This window comes from Micropterus dolomieu, linkage group LG10, assembly GCF_021292245.1.
Source record: "Micropterus dolomieu isolate WLL.071019.BEF.003 ecotype Adirondacks linkage group LG10, ASM2129224v1, whole genome shotgun sequence".
Lineage (NCBI taxonomy): Eukaryota > Metazoa > Chordata > Actinopteri > Centrarchiformes > Centrarchidae > Micropterus > Micropterus dolomieu.
The window spans coordinates 14,014,041-14,031,439 of NC_060159.1; the positions used below are offsets into that span (position 1 = coordinate 14,014,041).

The window sequence follows — 17,399 nt, forward strand, 5'->3', positions numbered from 1 at the left end:
CCTGTCTGTGGTTCTGTTTAGGCAACAAAAGAGCTTTAATTAAGGTTCAGGAAAGGTTGTGTTTTCGGTTAAATGTTGATAATCCGATGGGTCTCAAATCACCGTGACCAAAGTCTTTCCCTAACTTTAACCAACTGCTGCCAGTGCCTAAACATAACCATAAAAATGTTAATGCAGTGGTCTCTACAAGAAAGGATTGTATTACAAGAGTGGATATTTAGGTGGAAGACAAATGAAACTGTTGTCAGTGAACATTTTACTGACATGTTCAGTATGAACTTGCGACTTGCCAGATACGAAACGAAATCTGGTCATCATATGTTTCCTGCAAAACGCATTTGCTGTTGCATATTAGTTGCATATAAATGTAATTTCTAAGAGACATGGTTGTTTGAATTACCGTACGTGTTGTGTTCCTCCCGGGTTTCAACAAACATGGCCAATGTGTTGAGGTGAAGCCTTGTAATTGTGTCGTGTCAAAGGCAAACTACACCACTGCTCCTGTTTGACAGGTGTCAACTTTGGTGCCACAGAGGGGTTTAATAAGCAGAACCTTTGGCTGAGAGATGACACGAGTGGGTCACAGATATTTCTACCTTTTGTGTGACAGATTCTGACGAAAGCTTTTGACAGCTGGAACATTATGTTTTGAACTTAGACAGAATAAATTATTATTTTCACACTGGAGGTCTCATCCCAGCACTGCACTTTAATTCTGTCAGGATGCTTGACTGCCTTCTGGAAATGGAAGACAATGAACTGAAATGTCTTTTTTAGGACAATGAGCCTTGTGGGCTTTAGAGAGAGATGAAGACAAACTGTTGATGACAGTCCCCAATTCCCAAGATCTAGAATAAATGTTTTGCTCTTTTTTTGGTCCAGAAAAGAACTCTATCCATCAAGTTTTAGGAGCACTCTTATAAAAAAAGCGTGCTCTTGTTTCCAGATCTAGTTTTAGTTCATTTGGATGAAAGGCACCTAGATGAAGGTTTTAAGGTTAAACTGTCACTTAATGTGATTCGGAGCGGCCTCTTTAAGGTTCATAAAGGTTTTTTAAAGTGACACGCGTCTTGGCAGAATCAGCGAGCGTGGCAAACATCAGACAGGAAAATGGGTAAAAGTTGATTGAAATTCCTTTGATGTGGCATTGTCTCACTCACTTGAAAAATCGAATGGAGAAAGAGCTGTGGTAAATTGCTCTGTGAATGTGGCTGCTGAAACCAATACTGTTTTCTTTGCTTTGCTAATTATTAATTACCCATCTCCATGCATATGTGTTTATTCCTAATTGTATTTGATGGATGAGTGGCAGCTTTGACACCTCATTAGACCAGATTAATTGAACGACACAATATTTATGTCTCGGCAATGACCAGTTATCCTACCATCTATCACCGAGATGATCTCACTGATTGAAAACCACTGGTCCGTGTAATCCTAATTATTTGGAATTAGAAAAGAATTTATAGCTTCTTGTGGCGTTTTTCTGTGATGACGGCAAATTGGAAACATTAAATGCATAACGAGGGAGAAAATGAGAGGAAGACACAATCATGGAATTAATGGGGGTGAATGTCGGAAAGGGGGGAAGGGGCGCATAAAACAAACGAGGTGCATGCCTTATACAGTAGACCCACAGTTTTTCACTGCACGGCTCAGTCGTAGACACAGACTGTCGTGTTTTCTCAAGATTCTGGCATAACATTTGTCTCTTTCTCATAATTCTGAAAGGGGGAATGCCCACAGGACGCCTATTTAGAAGAGGGGTTTCTTTTTTCCCATTTAACTAAACCTGTATGTTCTCCAACTCCCTATCCACTCACTTCCAAACATCCTCCTGCAGAACATCTCGATCCATATTCCCTGTCTTTTATGAAAAAGTTGGCTGAGTGCTCAAAACATTTCCACTGAACTTCATATAACCCTCCTCTAACTTCTGCAAAGCTTTGCCCCTCATGGGAGGAGCACAAACTAAAATCCAGCATTTGAGCTCACAGAGAAGCAACAAGGCCCAGAAGAGTGGAGCTTTTACTATCATACAGTGTGGGAAAGCCTCAAGGAACAGACTTCTTTCCCAGGTAGTGAGAACTTCCTCAACCTTATTTTTCTAACTTTTCAAGTTTCTAACACCATTAGCTGGCTCCCTTGTGGTCTTGAAAGCACTAGCGCTGATTGAATTAAGCAGTTTGACAAGCTTTCTTATACAGAAGTCAGTCACTGCTGTAACTACACAGGCCCATACCAATATGAGCACTCGCATACACAAATGCTCGTAAACGTATGTATGCACACGCCCAGATGCACACATACAGTGCACATCAAGGCATGCACACATGTGCAAATACAAACTGAATCTGACAAACTATCTATAGAAATCTGCTGACTAGAATCGCTCAATGGGATATATACCAAAGACATTCTTAGAAGCTGCTCTATAATGGCATTTACACCATAGTATTTTAATCAATTTAACTGGCCTTTTTATATATACTTGGCTCAGAATGTTCTTTCTAGTTTTAAAAATAGGACAAATGGTCTTTTGGAATCAACTGGGGAGAAGTTTAATCTCATTGAATGGAGCTGAAGCCAGACGTTTAGCTCCACAGTATAGAATACAAGATTATACCAGCCTGATATAGCCCTTCCACCACCCGTTTATTTTTATCCTCTATTAAGGCAGCGATATCCTTAAAGGCTGCCAAAATTATCCTGTAAAAATGCTGACTGGGAAATATGAAAGGTTCCAGGCGGTTCTAGTAAGCAATCTGCGCGCATGGTGGAGCAATGTGACTGCTGTGCTTGCTATACCAACAGGGGTGACCCCAGTTGGATGGAGAGGTGAGACTAAATGAAAGTCATCCCTGGATCTTAGGTGAGCCAAGTCTGGAATACCAAGCCTCTCTTCAAAATGAGATTTACTGCCAACGGACAGCTGCTTAACATAAATGTTTGTTTTTCGTATTATATTCATCAGCACTGTGTAAACAGGCTGCAAGTCTTGCAGTTTAAAATCCACTGCAAGTTTTCTCTCACTTTTCATGTAAGACTATGCTTGATGCTTTGAGGTGTGTGTGTGTGTGTGTGTGTGTGTGTGTGTGTATGTGTGTGTGTGTGTGTGTGGGGTCAGTAGCTATTTAAATTATACGCTGAAATAATTTGATTTCTCAGCAGCTAAAATCGTGCTCAGATGACTTCTTGTTTCACAGGATACACCGCTGACTTTCAAAGTATTTTTGACGATCCTCTTGTCCATGGAGGTAATTTATACAGAAACAGCCTCTTTTTATCGTGGGATTGGGACAAGCAAAGAGGATAATTTCCTTATCAAACACGTATTTGAAGTCATTTAAAAAAGAAAGTTTTGTACTCAAGTTAAGTGTTCCTCAGAGCGAGGCTGGCAATTGAAGAGTTACGAGTGCCCTGTGGGTGTTCTGAGGTGTTGAAGTCGCTATGAGCCCAACCGGCAGCTCCGTGACACAAATTCAATGAACATAAATGTTTTTTTCTTCTCACAGACATTTTTGCTAAGACGTACTAATGCACAAGTTTGTCACAACTGTTATTATGCAAAGCAATGTGCTTACACGTATCAGTGTTGGTGCATTCTCTTTGTAGGCCCTTTCACGCTTTTGAACACCAGCTAACTGTTGCTTGTTACATTTGTCAAAAATAAGCTGCACATTGTTCTTTGATATTAAAAACTCTAAATATATTATCTTTGTTAAAAAGTCTTGAGTTTTGATTAATCATTCTGTTTGTCCAGCAGACGCTCAAAGCAACCGTGTTTTGGCGCTAGCTGTTTTATCTGCAGGGTCTGAACACAGCAGGCTTGCTGCGTACGCATAAGCGTCATAAAGCTGTTAAAAAGCTGACACCACCAGGGCCGTTTTTGCCAGCTGCCTTATTGGAATGAACTTGAGAGGAGTCTATTGATCCTGTTTCTGGATTGCAATGACACAACCTGGCTTTCGCTTTAGAGGTGACTCCTTCCGGACCCTCTTGTGTTATGTGATGTAGACGCGTCGCGGAGGCTTTCGGCTGGTGTCAAGGAGCTATTTAAAATTAGAGCATGGCGGCGCAATTGATTTTGTTTATAGCTGATGTGATTAAACACAGTGGAGGCCATTTGCTGTTGCTGGAATCACAATCATGGCTTTCACTGGAGCGTAGACGCAATGCAGGTTAAAAAAATCTCCTCAGGATAATATATGCCATTTGGCGATTGCATTTAAACCAAAGTGTCTTATAGTGATTGAAGACATTTTAATAATGAATGGTGCAGTGAGAACAGGTGTGATAGTATTGGTGCCACGACACATGACAGCAAGTAGACAATAATTCAACCATTCAAGAACAGATTCATATTTAGAATTATGTTAAAAGTAAAATATTGCTGTCTATGCACTGAATAAGGTCTAATCAAAAGGTCCAAAGTATCAACTCCTCATCTTGATGTAATTATAATACATGTACGGAAGAGCTGAAAAATAAGCAAATAAGCATAATTTCACATAATATTTTGGACAAACTCTGCCTGTTGCTTACTATCAGTGATATCAGACTCTACCACCACTATAATAAATGATCAAAATGGAATTGCCCGCATTGGTATTTCACATGATGAAGCAGTGTCTGTGCTAGAGATCCCAGCATACATTTCTTTCCCTCATTGTGTGTGTCCAGCTCTTTCAATCAAGATATCAGAGTCCTGCGACGAGTCCCTGATTAGTGCCACTGCTCGCGTAGTTTTGTTTTAACTGTCCCCAGTTAAATGAGAAATTAAGAGGCAAGAGATAGAGGCTAATAGCATTTATTAACCCAGCGTGAACGGGCAGCGGGGCGGCTGCAGTTCTTCAGCCTCCTGTCTGTTCCTTGTGGCTCAGCCAGCGAGGCCCAGAGAGGGGAGTAGAACATAATAAAAACCAACAAATGCACCCAGCTGATTAATGCAGCCCTGTGGCTATAGTAATTATCCCTCTCCACACTCCTCCAGCAAACGAACCAAACAAGTGTGAGGCAGCAAGAGGGACATGTGTAAATGATGGATCTGTGGGATTCAGGGTCTGTTTTGTGCTTCGTGTTAGGAGTCAGATAAAGACACGTTTTTGTTAATTTGGTTGACTCTGGAGGTGGAGTTGAAGCTTTTACACTTCTATTTTAGAAGTCTACTGTATGTGTACTACTGTTTGACGTGTGTACAATATGTTTGCTTTTATGATGAGGTTTCAAATTGTATGTGTTTTAAGCAGATGAAAATATAATCTTCAAAATATAGCCTATGTTTGACTTGATTTCACTTATTTATGGCTTATGTCCAACATGGTGTTGAATGGACAGACATAAAACATGTTGCATAAGCAATAGTGTCTTAAAGCCAAAAATACTTCACTGCAATGTAAAGTAAAAAACTAAATACACCTAAAAATAGCGTATCAATAGCACAAGTAAAGTTCATAAGCAGTCACCTTGACTTCTGAAAGTCCCTCGCTTTTTGTCAGCCTTATATTTAACATTGCTACATGTAAATTGCTATAGCTGCTTTATAGTGGAACGACTTCTAAGGTGCAACTCAGACTCTTAATATCATAATTTGAACTACGGTTCTTTGTTTCTACTATATGTTGTCTCCTGTCAAGATGGAGTTGTGCACCTCATATTTCTCTAGTTTCCTCAGTATTAGATATACTGTTTTATATTGTATTTTGATTTGTGGGCCTTCATAAGATAAGAGATGTAATTCTCTACACTAATTCTTCCACCGAGCTAAGGAGAAAATGTCTAATTTGAATAGAAACAGTTTGCTCAGTCATAATTTTCATTGAGATGAAACAGGTACATTCTGTACCAGATCAATTTTAATAGAAAACCACCACTGACAAAATATATTTAAAAGAAATGTACCTTTTGGTTAAATTCTTCCTTCATATAGCATGAATATTTTCCATTTTATTGATTTTTTTTTTGTTAACTTTCAGTAAGTTCAGTTAATTATAACCAGGGATGTGGCATTTATTTGAGTAATGTTTGGGTTGATGTGAAATATGAGTCATATAAAACTTTACAGCCATCGGATCCTCTGCGAACTATATAGCTCCTCAATAATTCAGACACCTCTTTGTAAGGAAGCTACTTTAATAGTTTTCTGTTCTGTACTTTGGTAAATAAATCAATATTCTTTTGTCTTTTTTTAATAAATAAACTGAAACATTTTAGTTAAGTTTTTTGTTGTTAAAAGTTGTCATTTGTCACAAGTTGTATCCACAACCAGCAGTCAGGAAGTAGTACACGGCGAGCTTCCTCCTGAGCCGTCGGCCGCACAGTCAGTTTAGAGAGGTCAGAAGGTCGGACATAAAAGCCCAGTTTGTCCATGAATCAGGAATTTAATTACATACAGCCAGTGTTACAGGGAGATTGTGTCCCTCAACTCAAGGCAATATGTAATTACTATTTATTGACAGATAACGATTGGGTCTTTTTCACTTTTCAGAAACAAGCTGCTCATTGCACACAGTTAAATCTCAGCGCTTCTCATCTGCTTTTACAAACGTTTTGGCCACTTACAATTCAGGTTTTATGTGGTTCTGTTCATGAGTGCACACGTTTTCACTTGTGTGTACCATTTAAGCTTTAAGTTTGGTCTAAAAATAAACCCGATTCCCTTTTCTATCCATCTGTTCTCTGTTAAATTAAGGCCGTATTCCAGCATTCAGAGGCACTGGAGGTGGGGAATACATCAGGAGGAATGAAAAACAAATGAAAAGCAAATGAGAGCAAAACTGTTCATGAAAACATAAACCGCTGCCTCAAAATGCACAGTGTTCAGATCCCAGACTTGCTGTGATCTGCTTAAAGAGACTCACTCTTGGTCGTAGAGCTGAAAATCTGTTTTGCTTAAATACAGACTTAATGATTGGATTACTGTTTTTTCGTTTGGCGATAGCGTGATAGTGGGATTACAGACTGTGCGCTCAATAGATTTCCTGTCAGATGCCATGAAGCCAGGTGTCCCCTCGCTGTGTAAGCTGGCTGGCTGGCTGAGAGGGAGGGAGTCAGATGAGCCTTGGACTTACAATATATGTCCCACCTCAGAAAACTGGCAACACAAGAATGGGGCCTTGACCTTTTATATAGTTTCTTTTCGCTGATACATTTTCAGATGCACTCAGGACATTTGCATATAACTTGTTACTAAGTCTTGAAAAACAGAAATACAACATTTCCACATTTGTTTTTTTATTTAATTAACTCCTGCCCCAGTATTCGAGACTAATGTGGACTCATACATGTCATCTGAGCATCCGTATCTTTCCTTTTCTGCCTTCTCTCTCTGCCTCATTAAAAACATAAACATATCTCCACTATTGATTATGTCTGAATGTCTTAATCATATCAGCGGGAAAATCCTGATTTTCCTCCGCAGGAAAGTACATTAAATGCCAAAATATTGATCAAGAATGTAATTGAGAATGCACAGCTCCTTTTTATTAAAGTAATCGCCCTTTGCTCCCTTGACTCTGATACGGACTGACATGAAAAGAAAACGTTAAAATTTATAATTCCTTTTTATTTAAAAGATGGTTGGGAAACAGTCTGTCCCGAGGCTTCTGGCGACACTGCACTGCTGTGATCAATAAGAGCGTGTGATGGGTTTTGCATCGATCAGGAAAATGTAGGTTGATGAAGTGGGTTGGAGGGCGGGCAGGGGTGGTGGGGGGTGGGGGCTTTGGGTTTCCTCCTCTTGGCTGCCACATTACACAGACGTGGTAAAGATCCACTCAAACGTGTCTGTCGTCGTCATCGTTATTATCATTCCTGTCGTGGTCATTATCACTCTCTTTCTTACATCCTGCCTCTTTGGGATTGGCAGATCCCCTCTTTTCGCAGTGTGGTTGGTGAAATGCTGTGGGAAGCAGCTGCCATTGCTTTAAAGAAGGGCAGATCTGTGGTGGAGAGGATAAAAGAGCAAAGGGAACAGTTTAGCTCCGTAAGCTGGTACTGAGCCTTTTAAAGCACAGTAAACAGATCTGTTTAAATCGCCTTCAGTGAACGTGTTGCTACTTCTGTTGCTTGCCAGTTACCGCTGTCCACTTCAGTTTACTTCTGCAGTTGTAAACACCAACTGTGACACCAAAAAACCTCCTCATCTATCTGTCTGTCTGTCTATATGTCTTTCTGGGGGATCTGCCTGTGTCTCTATGTTTTGCAGTGCTCCCTTGTGAATGACTGGACACCGACTGGTCCTCCATTAGCCCGTCCCCTCTCAGTAATCTTTCATCCCCATTGGCTGCTCTCAGGACAGCCTTCCTGAAGCCGACCAATGGCAGCTGCTCCATATGCGCCAAACCACTCCTCCCTCCTCTTAAAGAGCCCCCATGTCTTCAATGGAGACTCAATCCACTCACTGACTTACTCAGCCTGAGTGCTCTCTCACCACTGCTGCTCTCCATCCATCTGTCTCTATCTTTTATTCCGTCTTTTTCTATCCATCACTCCCCAGATCTTCATTCTTTCTTCCCTTCTCTACGCTAACTTCCTGTTTCCTCTCTTCATCCCTACCTCAGGTTCTTTCTTCTGTATCACCACCACTCTTCCTCTCTCCACACGTACTCCTGAGCCTGAGTGTGCAGCACCTGTGCAGACTGGAGTTAGTCGGGCCGAGGCAGAAGGTTTTTTTATATATATATATTTTTGTGTGTGTTGAACAGGGGAGGGAGGGGAGACAACACCCAGGAACACCTGACCAACATTTTCTCAAAATATGTGGAGACTTAGGAACTGATCTCCTCCTCCAGCTTTTCGCCAGCTGTTTGTTTATCTGTTTTTTTTATTGCAACACCTGGAATGCTTAACGTGGACTGATGGATGTTTCCGAACTGTGCATCCCTGACCCTCTCTGCTACCACAACCAGTAGGTGCATCTTTTTTTCCGTTTTTGCCCCTTTATATTTCATCTCTACTGTTGTTTCCATTTCTAGGTGAAATAAGTTAATTTGCTTTTTTGCGTCTATTTTAATTTTAAAAGGAGAGGAAAAAATTAAAATCTGTGTTCAGATAATATGTGAAATAAATCTCATGCATAAAGTAAACTATTTCACAATCCAGGGAGTTCCTCGCATTATCTCAGCTCCACCTCCCCATGTACGGGACAGCAGAGCTCAGTAGTGTCAGTGAGGTTGCAGTAGCGTAGACCGCAGGGAGTCCAGGCCGGACAGTTGCCGTACAGCTGTCTAACTCTGCACCAGGATCCAGGGTTTAACCTCAGCCACAGGGAAGAGCCTAAGGCAGATTAATGCGGACGATATCCAGACGACTATCCTCTGGCACCCACCGATGTCCGGCAGTGTCCTAGGGAAAGAAAACTCTGACTATTCTGTCGCCCAATCTGTGTGAGAGTGTGTGTTCTTGAAAGACAGATAAGAGTATAATGGAGGGGGTAGATAACTGCCTGCCTGTGTTTTTTTTAAAGCTTCACTTTTTTTGATCACTTTTATGTGGTTTGTGATTTTGCATTTTAACTCATTTTTGGTGAATATGATTAAATCACACTGGAATTATATTGACGGAGGGTTCTGATCATCTCCAAAGTGGCAATATATGTAAAGAAAATGCAGTTCATTGTGTTTAAATCAGGATTAAAGTGCTGCCATCTTTGCGTATGAATATTGTCATAGTGCATTTAGTTAATTAGTGCATTCAAGCAGCTTGTTTTACAGTACCTCAGGAAATGAGAAGTCAAAGTCAAACTCTCAAATCTCAAATGGAACACCAGCCCTTAGTATTCATACATTGCTCTCTTTTGACCAAACATGACTGTACAGAGAAACCCTTTACTGGCATCCTCTTAATGTTAAGCTGCAGATGGGATTGGAAAGGTTTAACCTGCTTAGCGCTTTTTACAGGACTGTGATTACGAACGTTTCAAACTCCACAAGACTCTCTGCGAATAAAAGCGAGAGAAATAAAAATAAAAAAAACATTTTTGAGAGGGTGACTGCTTTTTATTAGAAGGGATCTATAAGTATTATAATGGTCTCATGCAACATTACAAAATGTACATCTTGTTGATTTTTTTGCATTAATCTTTATGTTGTATTTTAGATTTGTACTGCCATACAAAATTGCACTCAAGTAATAGAGTATAAAATTGACAACACTTCAAACGGTTTTCCCAGTGCAGCGAAATGTGCATAATGTAACAGTAAGGATGGACAAATAATTTAATAACTACAATAGAATTAATCACAGTAATTTCTCAGTGAATGTATATAAATTGTTTCAGGAGTGTAATGTTTAACCACAAGTGTTTAGAGAACTGTCAGTTGTTTTGATTTCCCACATAAAAGTAACAGATCAGATCTTTTTAATGCGTTTAACTATATCAGTTTCATGTATTGTCTTTTAAGAGTTTGACATTCAATATTGCAATTCCTGTGCAGATTGCAGTGCAGTTGAAAAAAAAACAACCTACAACCCAGAGTTCTTCTTTTTCGCACAATCATCAATTTTCCGAACCTGTAAAAGTGTTAAGTTCACATCCATTAACTTAAAACCGTGGGTTCAAGTTATTATATTTTTCTTTACATGTTAAAAACATTTTAAGCGGAATTTAAATGATAAAAAAGACTAAAGCAACAATATGATGCCAACAACCTGTGGTGACCCTGGGCCAGGTCTTAGCATGTACAGTGTGTGTGTGTGTGTGTGTGTGTGTGTGTGTGTGTGTGTGTGTGGGACTTGGATATCCCTGCATATATGGATGCACATATAAAAATATGCTTGCAAGTCAGGAGCTGCTTACATATGTGCATGCATGCACACACGTGTATAAATGCAAATGTATGCATGCATAGAGTCTGTAAGAGTTTTTCATATTGCTTCCTCTGTTAACTGTAGGACGGCATTTTCTGACACACTGGCATCACCCAAAAACCCCACAAAGACACGTACAAAAACTCACCACTACATATTAGTACTGGTTATAACTGAGTTCTTCATGGGATTAATCATGCATTTTCTAGGGTAGTTGGTTCAACTTGCTATGATAATTATATTTTGTGAAAAAGAGCAAACCATGATAAAGCTTTTATAAAACAGCATGCCATAAGTATAAACTGTAGCAGACTCTCTTTAGCAAAAGAGCATTGTAACAGAAGCTACAATATTTGATATACAGTAAATTATTCCAAAAAGTGTATTTACCTTAGGTGTTGTTAACCGTGCTGTCATACATTTCACCACCTGGGTGTAATTGTCGTTGCACATTTGTTTGCTTTCTGTAAAGCTGTGGTTAGTTAGGTTTGGCTAGCTATTAATATTCCTTTGAGGACTTTTGGTCCACCGACCAACCTACTGGCCCGAGGTGAGAGGTCCCATAATGACTGTCACGCCTCATCTCTGCTGAAGAGGCAAATATGTTCTTCTACCAACAAATAAGTATATTAGTTTATTAGGTATCTTAGAAATAATTTATAATTATATATGCACATGTATCTACACACAAAGCTTTTCCTTTTTTGACCCTTTTCAAGGATAATATTAAGTGGCTCCACTGTTACATAGCTATGTTTTTATGCCACAGTGTTTCCTCTGTGCAAAATAAATAAAAAATAATTTAAACATTTTAATTGTACATTCATGTCAAATAATATACTAAGATGTCTCAGTGCTTTTCATGATTTAATCTTGATAAAAGAGACCAAATTTTAATTATATTTGAATTGGTGTGTAACCAAAATCCAAAGAACTTGCTTCTACTGTATACATGTGGATTAAAGACCAAAAACTGGACCAGAGTCAATTAAACTGTGTAACCTGCTATTAAAATCTGCCTCCTCAGATAGTGGGGAGAAAATGATCAGCTTTGAAATTGTGGGGTTTTTCATGGTAGACTCCTTTTCTTAGGCACATAGTAGAATTTTACATCTTCATTATAAAACAGACACATGATTCCTCTTTCCTCTTCAGTAAATGTTATACAAGTAATTGTTGATTTTAAAATTGTCAGCCTCATGTGATTAGCGTAGGTTTCAGTATGATTAGCCATGGCAGTTTTAACAATTGCATCAATTACGCTTAAAGTTAAAATGTTGTTTTATGTTTGCTCTAATAAATCATATCCAGTTTCCTCTCGTCCCACCTGCTGTTCCCATAGGTGCCCTCCACAAGCAAACCAACCGGAATGTATAAGTACAAGTGGACACATGTATGCGCACACACAAACAGACACAATCATAGACACATGCACACACTCACATGTGCGTGCACATACGGATGAGACCAGAAAAAAATCACACACTGACCTGGGGTCTAATTTTAGCGGTGCCATATCATGGAAACACCTGACTGTGTCTGTTAAGAGAAACAAATCATCTTATCATGTGTTGCATTTACTACAGTTAACATTGTTTTGTATGTATCTAAGAAACATCATTAGTCAGTGTCATTAATATATAAATAAATATCTAAATAAATAGATAAAACTCCATGTTCCAACTATTTGTCTTGTCAAGTGTTAACATGACTGCATAATTACACTTCATAAAGAAGAGATTACAAAAAACTCAGATGATATTTAATAAATAACTAACAAATATTTAAACCATGAGCATACATTTATTTCCTGGATTCTCTTACTGACATGTATAGTGTTGTGCCAAAGTAGAGTTTTTTAACTGGATTCCGCCATGATGTAAAAAACAACACAAAAAATGATCCGATACAGAAACAACACATTGAAATGTCATGGTAGTAAGTAATTTTAAAGTGTGTCTGTATTTGGAAAGATTTATGAGATAATATTTGATATGTTACTGATAAATTTGGTTTCAAGCGCTGCTTCTATATGTTCTCCAAAAACACTATCGTGTATGTCGGCAATAGTTAATTGAATTTTAACATTTAGCTCTTTGTAACAGCAGTGGAAATTTCATTTCTTGTGAAGGCCAGTGTCTTACAAGCTGCTTAATCACTCTAGTGAGTGGACAAAGTTGGGGCTTTAAGTAACCTGATCAAGGCTGTTTTTTGTGCCAAAATGGATGAAATTGGTTATAACATATTTATTTTGGGATTCATAGTTGGCTTGATGAGACCAGTAAAAGTGACTGGGAAGCCAACCGAACCCACAACACCGCTGACGGATTAAGGGAGCAGGTGGTGGGATAGGGTTGTGTTGTGTTCACTTTGTAGGGAAAAAATGCCTCCAACTTGTCTTTTACCAGCAGCTTTGGTAAATTTAACTCCTTCATGAAAACTCAGATATAAAAAAACTATTTAAAAACAGCTAAACTCACTGCTGTATTTCCTTATGACAAGTGTTCATACTGACGTGTTTATTAATGGCTGTGGCTGCTACATACGAGGCTCAGCTCTACGGTAGAGTGGTGCTGTGTGACGGCATGAAGGGAGAAATAACTTCATTACATGTCATGACCCCCTCTTGATATAGATATATCCTTTAGGCAGCCTGTCAAGGTCTCTGAATTCATCAGGATGTAGATGGACGCTTTTTTTTTGCAGCCACTATTCAATCAAAACTGCAGTGTAGCTTTCATGTGGCTCAGGCTGAATGCAAGTAGCAGAGGACTTCTTAGAATTAGTTTGTTTTATTGATCAAATGAAATTAACACACACACAGAGAAGAAGCAGTGTCTCTAATCATGGAGTGTGGGTCAGCCAGCATGTTTAATTTAATGGGCCTCATCGTAGCTTCACGAGGTCTCACATTGTGAACTTAATTCCTCTTCACCACGTTAATTTGCATTGTGTCAATTGACCGGAGCGCTTACTGTATCAGCTTGAGTCTCACTTGAAATTCAGCCCATGCCCTAATACCATTAGGTAAATGCAAAGTTGTGTCATTTACACATTTGGCGAAGAAAAAAAAAAGGGGAGAGAGAGAGAAAAGCCAATTTGCACCGGACAAGACTCGCTTGTGATCATCAGTGGATGTTATTACTGTGGAGAAGCAGACGTTTGAAGGTTATGTTTCTGGGCAGTAATTGAAATGCAAAATAACATTAGGATCGATGGCCATCTCTGTTTATTTATGAAATCAATATCGTAACTGTCCCTCATGAGTCCCCCTCTGATTCCCAATGACGGCTTAAGTCTCTGCTCGTTTATTCTTTCTCCCCTCCTTCTTCTGTCTCTTTTTAAAAGGCAGTTAGGGGTGTGTTTGACTTTGCAGGGAGAGCAATTTCCTGGAGGTGGTCGTGTATGTAGATGGGGGTTGATACTCCAGGTAAGGAGACATCATCCATGTGGGAAATCTATGCAATCTCTCCTCGTGGCAGTGACATTGAAGAGGCCATATGCTAGAAGTTCTGTGTACAAGTGTGTGTGTGTGTGTGTGTGTGTGTGTGTGTGTGTGTGTGGAGAGAAGCAGAAACAATGTAAAAAGTATAAAGTAAGTAAAAGTATATTTATACTGCCTTGCAGTATAAACTTTGCACTGAAGCTTACTAACCTGGTCAGGTGTGGTAACTTACAAAATTGTCAATTTTGTTTGGAAAGCTGCTGTACAAAAAGCGTGAAGATTCATTCTCAACCTTCAAGACACAAATCTGTGGTAATATAAATAATAAGTTCCACTTACTTATTCTCAGATTTCAAGCGTATCCCATGGCCTTCTTCAGCAATGGTGAGCTAAGGAAGTGGACGTTGCGTTTAGAATAATTAACCCCGAACATTGTCCCTCACAATTAAAGCACAAAACACAAACGTCAGCTTTAATTCTATTAGAGCTGAAACAATTAGACAATTAATTGATATACAATTATTTAATGATTGTTTTTAAAGAAACATTCACTGGTTCCAGCGACTCAATTGTGGATATTAGGCTATATTATGTCTTCTTCTTCTGTGATAGTAAATTGAAAAACCTTTTGAACTTGCGACATTTTATAGAACAAATGATTAATCAACTCATCAAGACAATAATCGGCACATTATCATAATCTTCGGCTGCAACGCTGAAATTTTTCTTGCAGCTTCAACATTACAAACATAAAGCCTAATAAATACATATTATTCATAAAACACACTATATAAATACGCATAATAACACATGCTGAAATCTACGACAAAGAGGCAAGATACAGGCACAGAATTTTTAAAAAGAGCTATGAATTCAGTTAAAAATGGTAAATAAGTGAGTCTTGGGAAGTTTTTTAAGCGTCGAATGATTGTAGTAAACCATTTCACAGTCTACAATCCAAGTAAATACATCCAAACACTTATTAGCAGACCTGAGCGAACTTAAGGTTCAAGGCTTGATAGGACAGCCAAAGATGAAAATAATTGATATGTCTGTTTCTTTTGTAAAACCCACAAATTACCTTTAAATGTGATTTTAAAAAGTATTTTGACGTATTTTCTCTAAAAAACCGACTACGTGATTCACAGCAGCAGCGTATGAATCGTCCATTTAAATATTAGAACGCACACATTTTTTTTGATGACCTTCATTTGTGCCCAACTCTATGTCACGCGCGTGTTGTTGTTACTACTTAACACTTGGGCGACACGCTACCCCATTTTCCCTCTCACATGACCATTCATTTCCCAGACACCCCAGCCGCGGACTAACAGTGTAATCTATGTGTCAGGCAGGAAGGGGCACTCAGTTTAAAGCTGATAGAGTTTGCCCCAAACAAGGACAGCCTATCATAGAAAGATTAATGAACTAATTTCATGCATGGCTCCTTGCCTCTGTCCTTCTGCGCTTCCATGTTCAACTGTGTGTTCAGCACCATGATTTACGCAGTGTTCCTTGCTACAAGCTTAACCCCAAGCTTAACAATAATATTTCCCCTCAGTGGGAAATACATAGTAAAATGTGGAGAACCAGATATTTAACCCTTCACTCAACAAGCCAAAGATAGGATGAGCTCATTGCTGAGAACTGCTTTGAATAAGCATTGTAGATTTTTTTTTCTTTTGGACTGCTGGTAAAAAAATTTATTGTGTAGAATTTCAGAGGCTGGAAAACATATTTCATGGTTTAGAGAGAAGATGTGGATGGATTCAGGATTTATGTAGGGAAGAAGGGGATCTGCAACACCGCCAGCATTAGGAGGCATGCCAAAATACACACATACATGCACGCACACACACACAAACATTTGAGATTTTAAGCTGCTCTGGTGGGATAGTTTCACTTCACACTTTGGCTCCAAAATAATAATACTTTTTTTAAAAACAGCGATCACTGATCTTAGCCTGTACTGCATTTTCAGGCAGCGTCACGGTCATATTAAACAATTATGGACAGTCGTGTCTAGACGCTCTCTTTCCTTCAGTGCGGTGGACTGACTGAAACCTGTGTGTGTGCTTCTCCGAGGCGTCCATTGTGGGACCGTCTGGGCCTCTAAGAACAGCAGCGCAGAGAAGGCAGGTGACCTTCACGTCTGTCTGATGAGTCTTGCTTGTCTGCTCGGTTTGTACCATTTTTCTGCGCGGCGGAGCAAACACTACCCTATTAGATATTAGGTGCAATGCCTTTGTGCGTGCTTGAGTGAGTGAGTGTGTGTGTGTGTGTGTGTGTGTGTGTGTGTGTTGCCACAAAAGCGGGCCGGGTTGAGGAGAGTCAGGCTGCATTTAGAGAACTCTGTCTCTTCATAATAAAAAGGGGGAACCAAATTATGAAACTATGAAGCTATTTCTGTCTGCGCGAATTGGTGGTTCGTGCCATTATTTCATTTCGACAGATTTGAAAGGACCCATTAGAAATTTCCATTAAACCTAACAAAAAACATCTCCCCAGCGTTACTGTGTGCTAAGTGTGGAATGAACTACTTTTTACATATGCCACAATGTACTATTCCATAGGGAATCCCCCTATCTGGCTGCGATGATGTATTAACTGTTACCACGCCGCTCTCTCCAGTTCCCTCAGATGGTTGAAAATATACATTCCAATTGACTGTAGGTGCATGCTGATTGTTAGCAAGAATTAACATGAGCCCTGTGAATCTTTTATAAACCGCAATAGCCTCAGAATAAAGACTAACATAATGTTGTATCGCTCCATCTCGCACTATGTTAACAGTCCTGGCTGATTAAAAATGCATAAGGAATGTCTGGGACCCGTAAGAGGAGGGTTTATTTTTTCATGCCTCATCTGGAACAGGAAGGAAGCAGAGGATCAATAGATCGGATCTCGACCCAGGGGTAGAGGCTATCTCCTCATCCTCCCTCCACTGGCTACCCGTTAGCAGTTAAATGAGAGGTTTCATGTTGTCGGTGCCTGATGACTTCATGGCTTTATATAAACACTTATGCAAAGAGGTAACAGAGGGAAAATACATTCCTAACCTCAACACCAAATTTGAAAGAAGGGGGCAGCCCCTTGGCAGCAAGAAGTTCAGAGGAATCTGGTGAGCATTGGCCTCCTGTTAGTT

The 17,399-nt window shown here is 39.5% G+C and overlaps 1 protein-coding gene across 2 annotated transcripts in view; it reads left to right on the forward strand.

Moving 5' to 3' along the window:
- Positions 1 to 17,399, forward strand: part of LOC123978182 (steroid hormone receptor ERR2-like) — a 76,256-nt gene that overhangs the window by 31,398 nt on the left and 27,459 nt on the right. Inside the window, exon 1 of one of the 2 annotated variants that reach the window (XM_046061339.1) lies at positions 16,951 to 17,375. The exons of the other annotated variant lie outside the window; for it this stretch is intronic. Coding sequence (XP_045917295.1) covers positions 17,221 to 17,375 — 155 coding nt within the window. The 5' untranslated portion in view covers positions 16,951 to 17,220. Of the gene's footprint in view, positions 1 to 16,950; positions 17,376 to 17,399 lie in introns of those variants that run through there. 2 annotated transcript variants of the gene reach the window in all.